Genomic DNA, 17628 nt, shown 5'->3' with positions numbered 1-17628 from the left:
GTCGACCAATAAGACGCCGAAACGAAGTTGGATCGTCTAATGGCGTACCATCAGTAGGTAATAACTTTAAGTGTTGTTCCATAGGAAAAAGACTTGGTTTAGCTCCGAGGAGACCCGAGTCGCGAAGAATGTCCAACGTGTATTTGCGTTGACAAAGGAAAATGCCTTTTGGGGAACGAGATACTTCGATTCCAAGAAAGTATTGAAGTCGTCCAAGGTTTTTAAGAGAAAAACGTTTCTCGAGACGTAATTGAAGAGATGAAATTTCCGAGGCATTATTGCCGGTGATAATGATGTCATCTACGTAAACTAAGACGTAAATGGCAGTCGGACCATCAAAAAAACAAAACAGTGAATGATCAGAAGATGACTGTTTAAAACCTTCAGCTTGTAAGCCGGTAGAAAATTTGGCAAACCACTGTCGAGAAGCTTGTTTTAATCCGTAAAGGGATTTGTGCAAGCGACATACTTTGTGGTCACCAGTCCTGGAAAACCCAGGTGGAATAGTCATGTAGACTTCTTCATCCAAGTCACCTTGGAGAAAAGCATTATTCACATCCAACTGATGGAGGGGCCAATCTTTAATGGCAGCAACGGAAAGAAGTGCACGAACAGTGACCAATTTGGCGACTGGGGCGAAAGTATCATGATAATCGATGCCTTCTACTTGGGTATAACCCTTGGCAACGAGTCGCGCTTTATGACGTTCAATTGATCCGTCAGAGCGGTATTTGATTTTGTACACCCATTTACAACCAATTGGTTTCTTTCCAGGGGGTAAGGGAGTTAATGACCAAGTTTGATTTTGTTCAAGAGCTTGAATTTCCTTATCCATTGCAGCACGCCATTCTGGAAAAGCCTTGGCGGCGGAATAGGATGTGGGTTCTTCCGTATTGACAACGGAAGTAAGAAATGCTCGATGGGAAGGGGTGAATTTTTCAAAACTGACATAGTCAGTTAAGGGATATTTGGTGGAAGTCGTAGGTGCAGTAGTACAAGAACAAAGATAGTCAGCCAGATGGGCAGGACGTCTCGTTGTACGGACTGGTCTAGAAGAAGGTAAAGGTTCTTCGGGAGAAGTAGCTGAAACCGGGGTGGTGTCAGAATTCGAAGGTGAAGGTTCTTTCGAAGGAGAAGCACCTTGCAGAGGGGAAATACCTTGCGAGGGAATAACAGAGTCAGAAGGAAGCTCGGGAGATTCCTCCGAGGAAGAAGCAGCGGAAGATGAGGAGTCTAACACAATAGGTGGGATGGGGGTCGCGTCAGTGGAAGAGTGTGAATGGTCGTCGACCAAAGACGGGAGAGTATACAAGTCCGGATGAGGCGAGTGGGTATCGTCGATGGGACTGAAGTAATAGGCGTCCGATGAAAGCGGAGTGAAGGAGGTAGGTTCAGAGAATGTCGATTGACGTTCAGCGAAAGGGAACTTATCCTCAAAAAAACGCACGTTCCGGGAATCATAGAGATTGTGTGTCTCTAAATCGTAAATGGTGTATCCTTTCTTCCCAGGCGGATAACCAACAAATATTCCAGGTTTAGCTCGATGATCGAACTTATTTTGGATGTTGGTATTGGTTGCAAAACATAAACAACCGAAAACTCGGAGAGCTAAGTAGTCCGGTGGAGAATCATATAACATTTCATAAGGAGATTTGTATGAAAGTATTGGAGTCGGCATTCTATTGATTAAATAGGTTGCCGTTTTTAAACATTCCCCCCAAAATTTTAAAGGGAGATGTGCTTGAAAACGCAAAGCGCGAGCAACATCGAGTAAATGACGATGTTTACGTTCGACGACACCATTTTGTTCGGGTGTGGAGACGCAACTGCGTTGATGGAGAATTCCATGAGAATGGAACCAAGTTTGGAGATCATTGGATAAGAACTCGGCTCCATTATCAGAACGAAATGTTTCAATCGAGTTTGAAAATGTATTTTCAGGACTCGAGGATATAGATTTAATCTTCTTATGATATTGCTTAGAAACAAACTGAAAAAAGAAGTTTAAATGTGTTTTAGTCTCAGACTTGGTTTGCATAAGGAATGTCCAAGTAAATCTGGAGAAGTCATCAACAAGTGTGAGGAAATAACGCTTGTTGGTTAAAGATGGAACCGGAAAGGGTCCCCAAATATCAGCATGAATAAGTTGAAAAGCAAAAGTACTAAAACTACTACTTTTATTAAAAACCAACTTAGATTGTTTTGCCATAGGGCATACAACGCATTCATGCGACTTATTAAAGGAAATAAACGGGAAACGTTCTGATAAAGTACGTAAACGGCCTAAATTAGGATGTCCAAGTCGATGGTGCCAGACGTCGATTGACTTATTCAAAGCAAGTGCAGTAAAATTCCTACGGAGAATGTAGAGTCCATCAATAGCATCAGCCCGACCAATCTCCTGATGATTTGAGATCGTCTGAAAAAGGCAATGAGTTGAATCAAAATAAATACCAGATTTCAAAGATTTACAAGTCTGATTTACAGACATCAAATTAAATTTGAAATTAGGAATGTAATAAACTTGGTCAATAGAGAGAGAGTCGGAAAAGACGACTCTGCCAATGTATTTGACTAAGTAAGTTGCTCCATCAGGAATTTGAACATAACAAGATGGTGGTGCTAAAGCATAAGAGCTAAAAGCATCTAGAGAGAAGCAAACATGGTTTGAAGCACCACTATCAACAATCCAAACAGAAGGGTGAGATAGGGAAGTACCTGACATCATAGCAGAACTGGAAGGAGTTTGTGCATTGATAACTGCCATAATGCGGTCATAGTCTTCTCTGGTAAGAGTTGGAGCTGCAGAAGAGCTGGAACCCTGAGAAGTGCTACGGGCACCACCTGGACGAGGGGGGCGACCATGTAGGAGATAACATCGATCAACAGAATGACCGAGACGTTTGCAATGAGTGCACATTACATCTCTGTTACAAGTTTCAGCAATGTGTCCATGAAGGTTGCACTTAGTACAATAAGGACGAACTCGCTTATTTTTCGGGCGAGGTAAATCACTTTCTTTCAACTTGTTAGCAGCCGTGATCTTAGCGTTGAAAGCGTGACAGTCAAAAGGAGCATTGATCTTATTTTTCTGCTCTTCTTGAATGACCAAATTATATACCTTGGCCAGAGAAGGTAGTGGTTCCATGAGAAGTATGTTATTGCAAGTCGCAGAATAACGTCCATGAAGACCCATGAGAAATTCAATCGTACGCGAGGTAAGATGATATTCAATAGTTGTTTTGCCAACAGGGCAAGCACATGAAGTGGGTGGGATGATAGCATCCAATTCGTCCCAATAAGACTTCAACTGAGAATAATAAGCTGAAATAGTCTGGTGCTCCTGAGTAAGGGCAGAAATCTTTTTCTTCAGCTGATAAATGTAGGTAGCGTTAGACGTAGCAAAACGCTCCTTCAAATTCTTCCAAAGATCAAAAGCAGAAGCCGAACGTCTCGTGCTACGTCGGATTTCCTCGCTGACAGAATTGGATATCCAAGCAGCCACCATGGTGTCACAACGGGTCCATGCATGAAGTTGCGCAGGATCCGTCGGTTTAGGGAGCGACCCATCGATAAAACCTTGCTTATTTTTAATGATAAGAGCATCGTGCATACTGTGAGCCCATTCAGCATAGTCTGGACCGGTAAGAACGGGATTAACACCAACAGAAGTGGCATTATCCGAAGGATGCACATAATAAGCCTCACATATTTGAAGAGGAGGAGTAGTGTCTGTCATAAGTGGAGTGTCATCTGAATTCGAGTTCAGATCACTGATGTTGGCAGATTGTCCAGAAGTCATTGTTCTGTAAAGAATAGAAGAAAATAATCTATTTTAAAATCAACGTCACAATAATATGTAAGGGACGGTTCAGAATTTGCACAACTAACAGAAGTGTCGGAAAGAAAAAAGGAAGTAGGTGCTGTCTCAAATAGTCCAAACAGAAGTGTTAGGAAATAAAAGGGACAGCCCAGAATGTCACAACTTAACAGAAGTGTTGGGAAGTTAATATGACAGTAGATGCTGTTACAAATAAGCCAAACAGTTTATGGACTGTGGGGAAAAAAAACGTCACAAACGTGAGGTGTCACAAAAAGAAAGTCAAAAGTCTGGGTCAGTCAAAGTCAAAGCTGGGTCGGTCAAGGTCGGCTGACTGTAGTCAAGTCAACAGAAGTAAAGTCACGGGTCAAAGCAACAGGGTTGAGTCAAATTGGTTTGACTCAGTTGCGTCAGTTATCGCCGGCCAAATTAGGGTTCCGATGAAATCTCGCCGGCCAAAATTAGGGTTCCGATCAAGGAACAAGGAGGTTGATTTCCGGCCAAAAATTTAGGGTTCCGAGTAAAAAAACAGGGGCTTTTGTGAGGTGATCGAAGGGACAGGTTTTCGCAAAGAGAGATGGCTGGAAACCGAGATGGTGGGTTGTAATTTTTTTTAAAAAATCCGATCGAGAAAAACTAGGGTTTCCGATCAAGTTTTAATGGTGTAGAGAGAGAAACGTCGGGGGAAATAATATCTCGGTTTAGATGAGGGAAAACCCTTCGCGGTCAGACGTCGGAGACTTTGCTTTCCTTCGTCTGTAACCTAATTCCGGCGGAAAAACAAAAAAAACCTAGAAGTAGTCACCGGAGAAGATGAAGTTGGTGTCGGGAACCAAAAGTGATTTTTTGGTTCCGATCGGGAACAGAGTTTGTTGTGTTCCGGGTTTAGTTTATACACTGGTATTGGAAAATACGAGGTTAAGTCTATTCTGGTATACAAGTATACCAGGTTTTCTCTATTCCGGAGTAAAGATGTACCGGATTAGGTCTGTTCTGTTTTTAGATAAACCAGAACGGAAAAATTCTAATCTGAATCGGAACAGGATTAATTTTAACCTAATTCTGGAACAGAACTATTCATAACCTAAAAATAGGTTAAAAAAATCGAAAAAAATTCGAAAAAATTTGAAAAAATTCAGAAAAATTGTGTTTGTAACTGACCTTTGAAGATGGAGTTGGGATGCTCAAAGTATAACGATAATAAGAATCCGTAGAGCTCCTTAGAATGAATAAAATCCGAATAAACGAAATAATTATTATCGAGTAGAAATCCCAGAAATATCAACTTTGCTCTAATACCATATTAAATTGAAGGAGGAACAAGAGATATAATTATCAAAGGTAATTTCATTGATAGACTTGGGTACATATTTATAGAGATTACAATAGGGTTTGTAGAGAAATAATAAATAAGGAAATATTACAAAGAGGAAACAATTAAAATTACAATTGCTATATTATGTATTTCTTTCTATCTTGGGGAGATATCTTCAAGATATCTTCCTTTTCTTCAATATACTTCAATACATGCTCATTAAACAAGTAAATCCATCGCTAAGGCTTGAAGACCATCTCTATTGAAGCAAAGAGTTTGTCTTTGTTAAAGAAGAGGTTTGCTTCATTTTCTACACGGAGAAAGTATGATATTCCTCTTAAGCTTTTACTATAGTTTATTTGACAAATACGAGTCCTTAGATTTTTATATATTCACGGTCAAATTTGAATTAGTAGAGGTTTCTTGTGAACATTACTTATAGAAACTAACATGAAACTGAATTGATAAAAACGCAAAGATGAATCATTTGTAGATGAATTTCACAATAATAAATGAATTACAACTTATCTCTATCTAAGAGGAGCATACTCAACCAACCATTTCTCAATTATAAGAGGGAAAAACTATAACTCTCCTACTCGCATAAAAGAAAACTCAGAATTATTTAGAAAGAAAATTCACTCTCTAAATACTCTCGCTTTTACTTCTTATCGGCTTGTGAAGCTGAAATGGGATCGGAATGGTTTTCAGTTCCAGCTCTTCACCCCTATTTTAGATATTTTATAATGTGAACAATAAATATGGTGTGACTACCTCAACATTATGAAGTGTCCATGCACTTGTGATGTCTTCACTAGAAGAAAATGTTTATACGGGCGTCTCCATACGAGGATACATCATATCAGATAGACACTTCTACACAACTGAGCTGACCTCTATGTATCCCATTTTGTAATAGTCTACTATTGGAAATGATTATTGAAAATAATAGTAGCTTTGACACCAGACTCAAAACCCTCAAAAATGATAGAACAACAAGATTTTCAGACAAACAAAGCATAGTTTGAGAAATAAGAAGTCCTGGTCTCTTAGAGTGAGTTCTAGACAAGAATGATTTTCCATCTTAAAAAATACGTAACATTTCCTCTAAATGCGCCTCATCATTTTGCTCTTAGGCCGCCCATTTTTTTGGCAGTCTTCGCTCAAACTCAGCATTCTGAAGTCTACAAATCTGGGCCCCAAGAGAGAAAGAGACCCAATAGTTAAAACAAAAGGTGCCTTTGGACGCACCCAAAACTTAAAGGTACCCCTAGTAGGAGGTTGTGAAGAGGCAGCGGAAAAGAGTATGGAGACATGATCTGAATCAAAGCGATCCAAATGACAAAGAGTAGCAGCAAAGAAGAACTTCCACCGTACTGCCGTAGAGAAAGCCCATCTAAGGCTTTCTTTATTCCAAGTAAATGGGTTATATTGAAAATCAAGATAATGGAGACCTATACAGTATACTTAAAAAAAATAATCATGAAGACCCAAGGAGTTACAACAAAATTAAAGGATTCGAAAGAGAAAGATGCGAAGAGACTAATTAGGAAGATCCAATAACACGCTACACTTCTCTCTTAGCGCCCCTATAGACTAGACAATCCAAGGACACTCGGACTGGACCTACTCTTTGTTGGATTTCAAGACTTGAATAACACAGACTCAGGCACTGCTTGACACGTGTGCCTCAGACTGAGCAGTCCGAGGTCCATATGGGGTACTGAGAGAGAGGGGTGGGCGTATGATAATTTTTCGGAGCGTCTATAGACCCGCCCACGAGAAATGCTCAAAATAGGATATGTAGATGGACATTATTAACTTTTGGAGTTTTATATGGGAGATGCTCTCAATCTTCACCTAGATAGAAAGGTGGGTGATGAAAATATACACAACCATAGCCATTTAGTTTGTGGTCTCCTTTGATCTCAATTGTGAATCTCTCTTTTCTTTTGTACTTGAAAATGAAAACACTTGCAAACAAAGAGAAGGGAGAAAAGAAAAAGAAAAATAAATGGTGGGAGTTGGGTTAGCAGTTACTCCAACACCACCAAAATCATTATTATCATCATCTTCAAATCTACCTAGAACAACAACAAGAACTTTTGTTCATCCTTTTCTTCTTCATGACAATCCTTCACATTCCATTAAAGTAGCAGGTTTTATCTTCAATGGAAAAGAAAGAAGAAGGGGAGAAGGAATAAGAAGGACCCTTTACTCTAATGCCTCTCTCACTACCAGTAGTAGCAGCAGCAGCAGTAACATCTTAGAAGTTAGAGAGATAAATGAGAATTGCAAACAATGGCAATGGAAGGGTCACTCCATTAATTACTTTGTTTACCCTTACTCTTCTTCTTCTTCTTCAAGTCCTCCCCTCCTTCTTATTCATGGATTTGGAGCATCAATTCCTCACTGGCGCAGGTGAGTTCAATTCCTTTTTAATCCCTTATCTCATTTTGGTGTGGAAGCTGAAAAATTACTACCCACCCACATTAAAAAAAACTAAAATTGGAAAATAGTCTAATGGATGACACAAATGATTGAGAAAACCTAGTTTCTGTAATTGAGTTTTACAGTTTGTTTTTATTTGTAGTTGAAATGATTTTCATTCTAAAGTTTTTGTTAGTATATGTTGCTCATGTGTCTCAAGTCTCAACTAGAGCGCATTTTGTCATGACTATGTTGTAGTTAAGTTGATCAATGAAGAGTATGTAGGATGAATTTTTAACACATTATTTACGCGCGATAATGAATAAGACTAGAATGACACTCTTCCTCCACTATGGAAATCAGGTTGCTTCTAAGAATATCTATTTAGTTTGTGGACATTTACCTCAAAACAGATTAGCAATAAGTGGACACATCCCATTTCTATATACCTAGTTTTGAGACTTCCGTCGGTTCATGTGGTAGTTTTACCGTAGGCCCTCTGAAAGTGTGGCTTTCTTTGAGCAAAGTGCTTGCCTTTTATTGGGTGATATGAAAGATGTATTACCATCTCTGGCTCGTCAAGTGTGGGTCTAGCACTCTAGCTTTAATAACCATATTCTGATTTTGGACATCAAACTCAAAACCCATGGACATGAGTTGTGGGGTCGTAAGATTTGTTTAAATAGTCGCAGAACTTTCTTTAGTCCATCTGGGTTATTCTCACACTAAGTTGTCAAGTCACAGTGCTAGATTGCTAGTTATACGTATTTGTGGAACTCACACATTGATGTCGTGTGATGAAAGTGGAAGACTAGAAAATTGTTTAATGCGCTAAAAAGGACATTATGATTTTAATGATGTTCATCGAAATTGCCCTCACAAATGTCGACGATGGTGAGTAGTGCCATAGTGTGCAGTAGTTGCAACAACCAGGGTTGTGGTAGTCAATATCATGTAGTTCATATGGCGGTGGTATTATATTGCTTGCATAATGCTCGATTCTAGTGTCGGTTAAGTGTCTCCGGCTTCGTGATAATTACATGTTATTTAATTCTTGAAGTATAACAGTAAAACTCCTCAAATAGGATTTCCATTACCATAGTGGCATAGTGGGTTTTGTTGGTTAGTATTTCTCAAGTCTCAACACGTCATCTCCATTTGCATTTACCTAACAATCTTAAGTTTCAGGAATATCGGAGTACTCTCAGAGACTAACACAGTTTATGCCATCGACCTGCTTGGTTTCGGTGCTTCAGACAAGCCAGCAGGCTACAACTACACTATGGAATCGTGGGCTCAGGTATATATTCAACTTTGGTTAACTTTTCCCCTCTGCAAATTTCTATATCATACCCAGCTTGATCAACTTTAAACAGTTGATATTAGATTTCTTGGATGAAGTCGTTCAAAAACCGACTATACTTGTTGGAAACTCTGTTGGAAGCCTTGCCTGTGTCATTGCTGCTGCGGGTACGTTTAACGGATGAGATTCTCCAACCATCATTATTTCATTAGAAGCTTGAGGATTTATGAATGTATGAGTGAACATGATACTCAACATAGTTAGCTTTCTTTCTTTCGAAAAACATTACTCATGTGAGTCTTCTTTATACGTATCAGAATCGACGTCCAATCTGGTTCGAGGGTTAGTATTGCTAAACTGTTCCGGGGGCATGAACAACAAAGCAATTGTTGATGATTGGAGAATCAAATTGTTGTTTCCGTTGCTTTTGTTGATTGACTTTTTATTGAAGCAACGGGGTATTGCTTCTGCAATCTTCAACCGTGTCAAACAGAGGTGTTGTTCATTTGTTTGCAGATACTTTCTGTTTTCGAGTCAATTGATAAAAAAAAAAACGAATGAGGAATTCTAATAAAAATGTCGTGTCATGGCAGAGAGAATTTGAAGAATATCCTACTATCTGTCTATGGAAATAAGGATTCTGTTGACGAAGATCTTGTAGAGGTAAAATAGACGTTCTAATGTTGACTATTTTTATATCAAAAGTTTTAATTTTGTATGATTAAATAGTTTGAGTTATTTCGAATATGATTAAATAGTTTGAGTTATTTCGAAATGCAGATCATAAGAAAACCGGCCGATGATGAAGGCGCACTTGACGCCTTCGTTTCTACTGTTACAGGTCCACCAGGCCCAAGTCCAGTTCAGTTAATACCAAGAATTTCATTACCTATTCTTGTTTTATGGGGGAATCAAGACACGTTTACTCCGCTTGATGGGCCCGTTGGAAGATATTTTTCTTCTCTCCCGTCTACATCGCCAAACATAACTCTTTCTGTCCTAGATGGAGTTGGGCATTGTCCACATGACGACAGGCCCGACTTGGTGCACGAAAAGCTGCTTCCTTGGTTGGCTTCAATTCCTTCCTCTTCATAACTCATGACAGGGACATCTCCGATTTAAATCTGCAACTATCATGTTTATTGGATATCAGACATCGATGGAAAAAAGGTAACTTTTTTTAATATTTTTGCCATGATAGGTCTTTGAAAACTTTAGAATGACCTCATATAGCATAACAGTAAGATTTTATATGGACTTAGCTCCACTTATTGTTCAATTACTGCATGTGTTTCTGCGTTTGAGAGGGTTCCACGACTGTTATTTTACTTTGTTTTTACCCGCTCTATATTCCTTTTCGATTTGGAGAAAATGTATACCAAGGTCAACACTAAACTCAAATTTTCTTCAGGTTCCTGAATTGTTTACGATAGACGATACACCTAAAAATGTGAATTGTTCTTGATAATACTTTATTTTACTCAGAGATTTCTTTAAGCATTGGTGACACAGACCTTACTTGGCTCTTAAATCATTGAGATTTTCGAAATCAGTTTACGAAAATTGTGGTCAGGAAGATGTCCCGTCAGCTTATAAGTCAAACTCTGATTAGCGATAGGTCAGGAAAATAAGCTTGTGTTACTCATCATTTCTTCTACTTTTCATCGAAGAGTCTATGTTCTTCCATATTTGAAATGAATTGCCTACGGTTTAAGGCTTTTTTCTTGTCCTTGTTCAAAAAAAAGAGAAAGAAAATTGACACAAACTGCTGCCCACTTGTAGGTATTTCCGGCTTAAGAACCATCTCTCGTTGTACTAAAAGAGAAGTTAAGGTAAACGGATAATCTGTCGAGATACTCTATTTATAACTATTCTTGTAATTCCGTCGTTCAAATTATATGAATGATGTCATATTGCAGCAAATGGACGGCATTGTTATGTATATATTTACGAGGGTGTAACCCGTGCCCATAGGGCACGAACAGTATTTTCAAACGTTAAGTGAGATGTATATTTTTCTCTTTCAGGTGGACGGTATAAACTGACAATAGAAATAGACAAAAAGTAGTCGTGTTCTATTAAGTCTAACAAAAAAATAGAATAATTTAATGGTTAAATCAACACGTTAGAAAAATCTAGAATTTAGTTTACACAATTCAGTTTTAGAAATCCACATACTCACAAAAACTAAGTAGCACAAAATACACTCTAATGGAAATTCAAATTGAAAGCTACATATCAAAATAATTTGAAACAAATTAGAATACATGACCCTTTTAATCTCGTTTGTTGCTTCTACATCCACAACCGTACGATCTCCTGGAAGAGGTTCTTGTGACAAATCTTCTGTGATTTCCGCAACCATAGTCGTACAATCTTCACTCTTGTAGATGTACTTGTGAAGATATTTAATTGTTGAGCTCCGTTCAGACGGATTATGAACCCCAATGAGTACTTTTGCAGGAGGTTCTTGCTGTAATAAATCCATTCAGTAATTTCTCGAACAAACCCTAAGTTGAGTTGATGAGTAAAAAAAAACCTAATCACAAATGCAAAAATGAGCAGTCAATCATAAATTCAGTAAGCCTAGAGTTTAAATATATAAATAAAGGCTTAATAAGAATCTAATCTTGAACTCAGCTAAATGTAAGTTTGAATCAGTAACACATAGAAATCGGAATCATTTCAAACGACAAAATCAACAAATAGTAAGCTTAGGTCACACAAATATCTTCAAAGAATATAACCCACGAAGATGCGAGCTTCAATATATAGATTTCTCCTAAGTCTTACTGAACTCTAAGTGCCAAAATGATAATAGAACAACAAAATAATGACTTAAATCATACTGAATCCTAAGAGGCCAAAACTTCAGTAACAATGTTTGAAAAAAGGTAATAAAAACAACAAATTGTATAAAGTGACAAAATATTTACTGGGAGAAATGCAATGGACAAAATCGCATTAACATTGACAGACAAAAAGTTTCACCAAAACTGTAAAGAGAAAGAGGCAAAAAATTTAACAAATTCTACTTTACACATTGAGTGAATGTGAATCTATCTAAAAAGTTCAACCATTTGTACCTGAGTTCAAGCATATTATGCAATTCGATTCGCATTGAGTGAACGTGAATCTATCTAATAAGAAGTAAAGAAAAAACATTAAGAATTAGCTACTTGCAAGTCTCGACACTTGATTAACAATTATAAAGAGGGAAATATATACGATCAGTGAGCAAAGCCGAAGAAATTACTCACCCGTAGCAGACTAATCTGACGAACAACACCTACAGAAGATCGTTCGAAGTTAGAAGAACCTATAAATTAACAAAAAAAGTTAACATGGTGATATAATAACGAAGGACATACAAACAATAATAAGCCAAAAATTTCAGCTATAATAAGGCAAAACATTTTAGCTATAACGAAGGACACAAAGTTCAGATTAACATGGTGGGATAGACGAACTCTAACATGTCTCCATTAATCACTAACCAAAGAGGTTTATAGACAAAACATCAACTAAACAAAGACAAATGAAAGAAAATGAAGTAGAAGGAACAAATGAAACAATTAAATATAAACTAAAAGATGACGTATATAATGTGTATAAAATTCAATGTTTCCACTTTCAGTAAAAATTCACACGTTCAACAATGGCATACAAATCTAGTACGCCGAGACAATGAGTATATAATGTGTCCTCCCTTCCAATATTTAACAAAAAAAATACAAATTTCTATCATATATTGTTATTAATTTCTACACATGCGATGTGAGTCGGCATTTCATGTTTGTAACCTTGCCTAGTTTCACCCCGCATTAGTTGCTCACACTTTCTAACATGCATTCTAAAAGAAAGAGGAAAAAGAAATGAGACCTCAAAGAACGAAACCTCATCTTTTTAGGAAAGAATTTTCTCATCCATGTCGTCTCTATTTGAGTTTTCAGATCTTGGTCAGGAACAACTATCTCTTCTCGATCATTCGGCCATCATCAAGATTGACTTTTTGTTTCATTTGCAGCAAATAAAAGGGAAAAAAAATAGAGAGAAAGATCAATCTGAAATACAAATACAAAGATATCTTCCAGATCTTCCATGAGTTGAGAAAGATGAGAGAAAAGAGAGACAAAGAGAGAGCAAGAAAGAGACGAAGATGAGGGAAAAAGATGAAAAGAGAAAGAGGTGGGATGATGAATAGAGAGAGCGGTAAGAAATTTGAAAAAAGGAATTTTCCTTTCCCCCTCATGCCCATATAAACCGTTACTCCGTTAGACCATGGAAGGATGGGGAAAAATACGTAATTTCCAATCTCTCAACTATAAATTTCAAATGCATTATAATTTTTTTATATGTAGTTTCAAGTCTCTAACTATAGCAAAAAAAAGATAATGTAATAAGTTCAGTTGGGCATATTATCAAACATTAAGTGCGTGTGAAATATTTGAGTTATTACCAGTAATAGTAGCAGCGAAACCAATTCGAACGATTTTTTTCAACGACTTCTTCCACTGCAACAAACCTATTAAAAAACCAAGAAGTTCTCAGTCAGGAGTATCCAATTCATAATCAACTTAACAACCTAAATCGAATGGTAAAGAATTTCATTCGGTGAAACTAATCCTGAAGCATAAAGAATTTTTTTAATAGAACTAAATTCCGGACATGTTAATGCAGCAAACTAAATGTTTATGGTCAAATAAATTTTGAGAAAAACTGAACTGCAACACAATACAAAATGTCAACCTAATTAGATAATCAGAGAACCTAAAAACTTATAAATGTCAAGTTGCCAACCAACTTAATACTTATTGAGAACTATAATCAGAAAATCAGTCACACAATTAAAACCGTGAAGTTGAATCATTTCAAAAGGAAAAATCAGCACAGTCTAAGCTTAAATCACATAGATTTCCTCAAATAACAAAATCAGGAAGATGAGAGCTAAACCGTAAAGATTACTCCAAAGTTATACTGACTCTAAGAGCCAAGATAATAGTTGAACACCAAATTAATGACTTAAATCATATTGAAGTCTAAGAGGCCAAAAATCCAATAACAATGTAGAGGTGAAAAGACAATAAAATCAAGCAAACTGTATAAAGTGACAAAATATTTACCTGGGAGAGTTGCAATGAAAACGAAGTAACACTATAGAGAAAAAAAGAGGCAATTAGATTAGAAGACTCATATAAGAAGTAACACTAACATAGAAAGTTAACCTAAATGTTTATTTTTTGTTAACCTTAAAGCTTCAATGTTAACCTAACCTAAAACCAAACTCTTATCAAGTATCATGAAAATTAACATTGCAAGTTAACCTAAACAGCAAATTTAATCTCAGTTTAACATAACACAAACAATTTTTAAGAAGCAGCACCTGCACTGCTACCCTTAAAATCCTACATCTAGATCCAGAGACTTGAAACCTGAGAGAGATTGTGCGTGAGAGAGAGTGTGAGAGAGATAGAGAGATACCTGCAAGTGGAGAGGTGAGAAGATGAGAGAGCATGAGATGGGGAAGCCCTAATCAATTTTTCATGTAAGAGTGTGTGTGTGCGAGAGAGGCGAACGTCAATTTTTCATGTAAGAGTGTGTGTGTGCGAGAGAGGCGAACATGCTCTTAGACTTTTTAGGAAAACCCAACTAAGGTTTATATTTTTTTTAACATATCGAAAAGAATTCATACCACTTCCTGAGTAAAGGAAAAGAAATTACACTGACCTGTTTGGCAAACACTGGATTTCGCCGAGATCTATATATTACTTTTGGCTGAATCTGCTCAAAATCAAAACCTACGACGGAAGCTGGATTTCTGAGTTTTCCTTGTGTTTGTAGAGAGAGAGGGATGCCTGCGGGAGATGAGATGAGAGAAGATGTTGAAGATGACGGAAACTGCTTATGGTAGAAACTTAAACTCAAGGGGCAAAATTAAATTTGTGTACAGAAGTGTATTGGCGAAACCTAGAAATTTGACAGTTATTTACCTGCGAATCAATTAAGTTCTGCCGACATTGTACCTTTTTCAAACCCTAAAATACACATAGTGTAAGTCTCAATCAGTTAAATTGGTTTCTCCTAAGTTTGACTACCCTGAAAAAACCAAAATGGTGGCAAAACAGCAAAGTGATAGTATTTGAAAACCTAGATAACGTTCTATTTCTAGATAACATACCTTGAAAGCTTGAAAGAAGGATAACTATGTCAAGATTTTTCTATGAGATAATATATCAAATACCTATATGGCATCTAATAGACTTTTTTAAGCTAAAATAAAGCTAAAGTAAAGTGAAGTAAAGTGATTTAGAGAGAGGTTAAAGCTCACCTGTTAGAGTTTAAGTAGATGAACATGAAACCCTAAAAAGATTTCAAGTTTGATTTAGTTTCCATTGTTGGTGAATGCTGACTTTTTTCTTTTGTTTTTTGGCTTCACTCCAACGAAAATTTCAAGGCCGGAAGTTGGATTGAACTTTTTTCATCAGTGACAGACTTCTTTTATTCCCTACATGGTGTTAGTCTACCTGCAGATTAATCTTTAACTGAGTATCAAAAGATGAGAATCAAGCATCCAAAATGAGTTAAACCCTAAACCGAAAACTCACTATAGTAGAACAAACTTCCTAGTATTGAAATATTCTGACCCAAACCCTAAATGAAAGTCTCACTATAACATATATGATTGGAAGAGAGTTAACTGTCATCCATGGTATTAAACCTTAATAGAGAACAAAGAGGTGAATAAGAAAGGAAGAGAGATCACCTGCAGCTATTCAAGAAAGGGGGTGGGTGACATGGATTGATATATTCACCTACTTTATCATTCGTCAGTATGAGCAGAAAACTGATTGATTGCAAATCGACTTTGAGAGAGGAAGAGGGAACCTGCTTGAGATAGAGAGGTTGAAAATCAACACAGGAAAGTCCACAAAAGGTTCATACATGTAGCAACACACTCAATGAATAAAACCATAAGCGCAACATAAATTCCTATCAAAAACCTAGTTTTGTTTCAACTCATAGACAACACAAAATCAATTTCCTATGAAATTGATTTGGAAACACTATATTCGATTTCAGTAATTCAATGCAAAATACACATACAACTTTATCCAAATTACCTTGATTGTATCTTTATTCGTCATGAACCCATTATCACCATCTATATTTACAGAGACCTTCAGTAATTCAATGCAAAATACACATACAACTTTACCCAATATAAACCCAAACCCTAAAATTTTATTCTGTTTTCCTTACTCAATAAGTGCCCTAAAAATTCAAAGAAGGAGAAGAAGATTTAAACAGATTGAGTTGCTAAATCAAAGCCCTAACTATTCATCAATCACCATCACGAAAACCTAAAACAGATTTAGATGGACTGTGCGTTAGAGAGAGACAGACATCAAGTGATGAGAGATCGAGAGAGACACAGGGAGAGAGACAAAAAAAATACCTATGATGAGATTAGTGCGCCTGAGAGAGGGTTGCGTTTGAGAAGGAGAGAGAAAGATGAGAAGAAGAGTGAGAGCTGAGCGCGGGGATGAGCTATTTTGAAATACAAAAATGGGAGAGAGAGGGGTGCGGGAGAGAATGGGCGGCAAGGAGAAGGGAAGGGTTGTTTGGGGATTCTTTACAAAACAGACTTAGCATCTTTCAAAAGATGCTGCTTTCTATTGTTTCTAATCTGAGCCATTGAATCGTTTAAGAAGGAAATCTGAGCCACCAAATTCTGAGTGATGAAATTTAAACCGTCTGATATATCTTTGTGAGGATAAATCTGGACCGTTGGGAGGAGGGGAAAAGATACCCTCCTCCCTTATTATATAGATGATGAATTCATGACATGTAATGACTCTTAGGGTCTGTTTGATTCATAAGAAAAGTGAGTAAGAAAAGTGATTTTCTTAAGAAATCACTTTTCTGTTGTTTGATTGAGCCTAAAGAGTGAGAAAATGGATTTCTCGTGGGCAAAAAAAGTTGGCAAAAGAGCTGATTTATTTGCCCACAAAAAAGGTGGGAAATCTCATTTCCCACCCTCTTCCAAAAACACGCTCTCTCTCCTCATTTCTTTTTCTCTGTTAATAAGTATGAGACCTAAATAGATTGGAGGAAGATGCTCAAATTTTTTATGGCTCTCTTCTCCGGTCATTGAAACCAAGTTTTCTCTATTTCGGTTCAGTATGACAATTGGAAAGATGAATTCGTTTTTGGTGAAGATTAATGTAGAAACCCCTAAAATTGAAACAATTAACTCTTCCTTGTGTAGTTGCTGGAATCAATCCTTGTGTAGTTGTTGGAATCAATCCTTGTGTAGTTGCTGGAATTAATCCTTGTGTAGTTGCTGGAATTAATCCTTGTGTAGTTGCAGAAATTACTAATTTGGAGGAAGCATAGACGATGGATATAAAACTCTTGTCAATTATATTGGTGTTCTTGGTAAACCAGAGAACAATAAACTTGATAGGATCCCCATGATTTCTCCTGTGCTAACACATAAATCAGAAACAAGTGATGAAGATTAGAGTAGTGGTAGGAAGGAGTCGGTGAGTATGGTGATGCAGTCTGTGTTGCCGTCAAGCAAGTATAACAACGCGGAGGAAGCGCCAAAACCGATCGATAAAATTCCCAAATCACTTCAAACCCTAAAGCCCCAAATCTGAAATTGAAAGACTGGTGGAAACCCATGCGAAACCCTAATTCGTTATTTTTGTTTTAATTGATGATGTATTAAAACCCTAATTCGTTATTGATTGATGA

General features: G+C 37.2%; 1 protein-coding gene and 2 long non-coding RNA genes across 3 annotated transcripts; 1 reads left to right on the top strand and 2 right to left on the bottom strand.

Moving 5' to 3' along the window:
* The first annotated feature begins 6931 nt into the window (after positions 1-6931).
* LOC147540000 (alpha/beta-Hydrolases superfamily protein) lies at positions 6932-10791 on the top strand. Its single transcript, XM_086643379.1, has 7 exons — positions 6932-7556; positions 8754-8865; positions 8942-9035; positions 9186-9363; positions 9462-9531; positions 9649-10038; positions 10651-10791. The coding sequence occupies exons 1-6, from the start codon at positions 7150-7152 to the stop codon at positions 9961-9963; spliced, it is 1176 nt and encodes a 391-aa protein (XP_086499505.1). The 5' UTR covers positions 6932-7149; the 3' UTR covers positions 9964-10038; positions 10651-10791.
* Positions 10792-10972: 181 nt separating this feature from the next.
* Positions 10973-13392, bottom strand: LOC147539999 (uncharacterized). The gene is made up of 4 exons (XR_015225966.1): positions 13328-13392; positions 12129-12157; positions 11955-12004; positions 10973-11407 (listed from the first exon to the last, which is right to left on the bottom strand). It is a non-coding gene; the product is annotated as an uncharacterized LOC147539999 (long non-coding RNA).
* Positions 13393-14587: 1195 nt separating this feature from the next.
* On the bottom strand, positions 14588-16507 carry LOC147539998 (uncharacterized). The gene is made up of 5 exons (XR_015225967.1): positions 16325-16507; positions 15632-15753; positions 15197-15392; positions 14859-14903; positions 14588-14723 (listed from the first exon to the last, which is right to left on the bottom strand). It is a non-coding gene; the product is annotated as an uncharacterized LOC147539998 (long non-coding RNA).
* Positions 16508-17628: the final 1121 nt, after the last annotated feature.

This window comes from Eschscholzia californica, unplaced genomic scaffold (assembly GCF_041429995.1).
Source record: "Eschscholzia californica isolate CP2 unplaced genomic scaffold, dmEscCali1.0.p SCAF_5, whole genome shotgun sequence".
Lineage (NCBI taxonomy): Eukaryota > Viridiplantae > Streptophyta > Magnoliopsida > Ranunculales > Papaveraceae > Eschscholzia > Eschscholzia californica.
The sequence above is the reverse complement of the archived record's forward strand: the minus strand, read 5'-3'. Positions and strand labels throughout refer to the sequence as shown.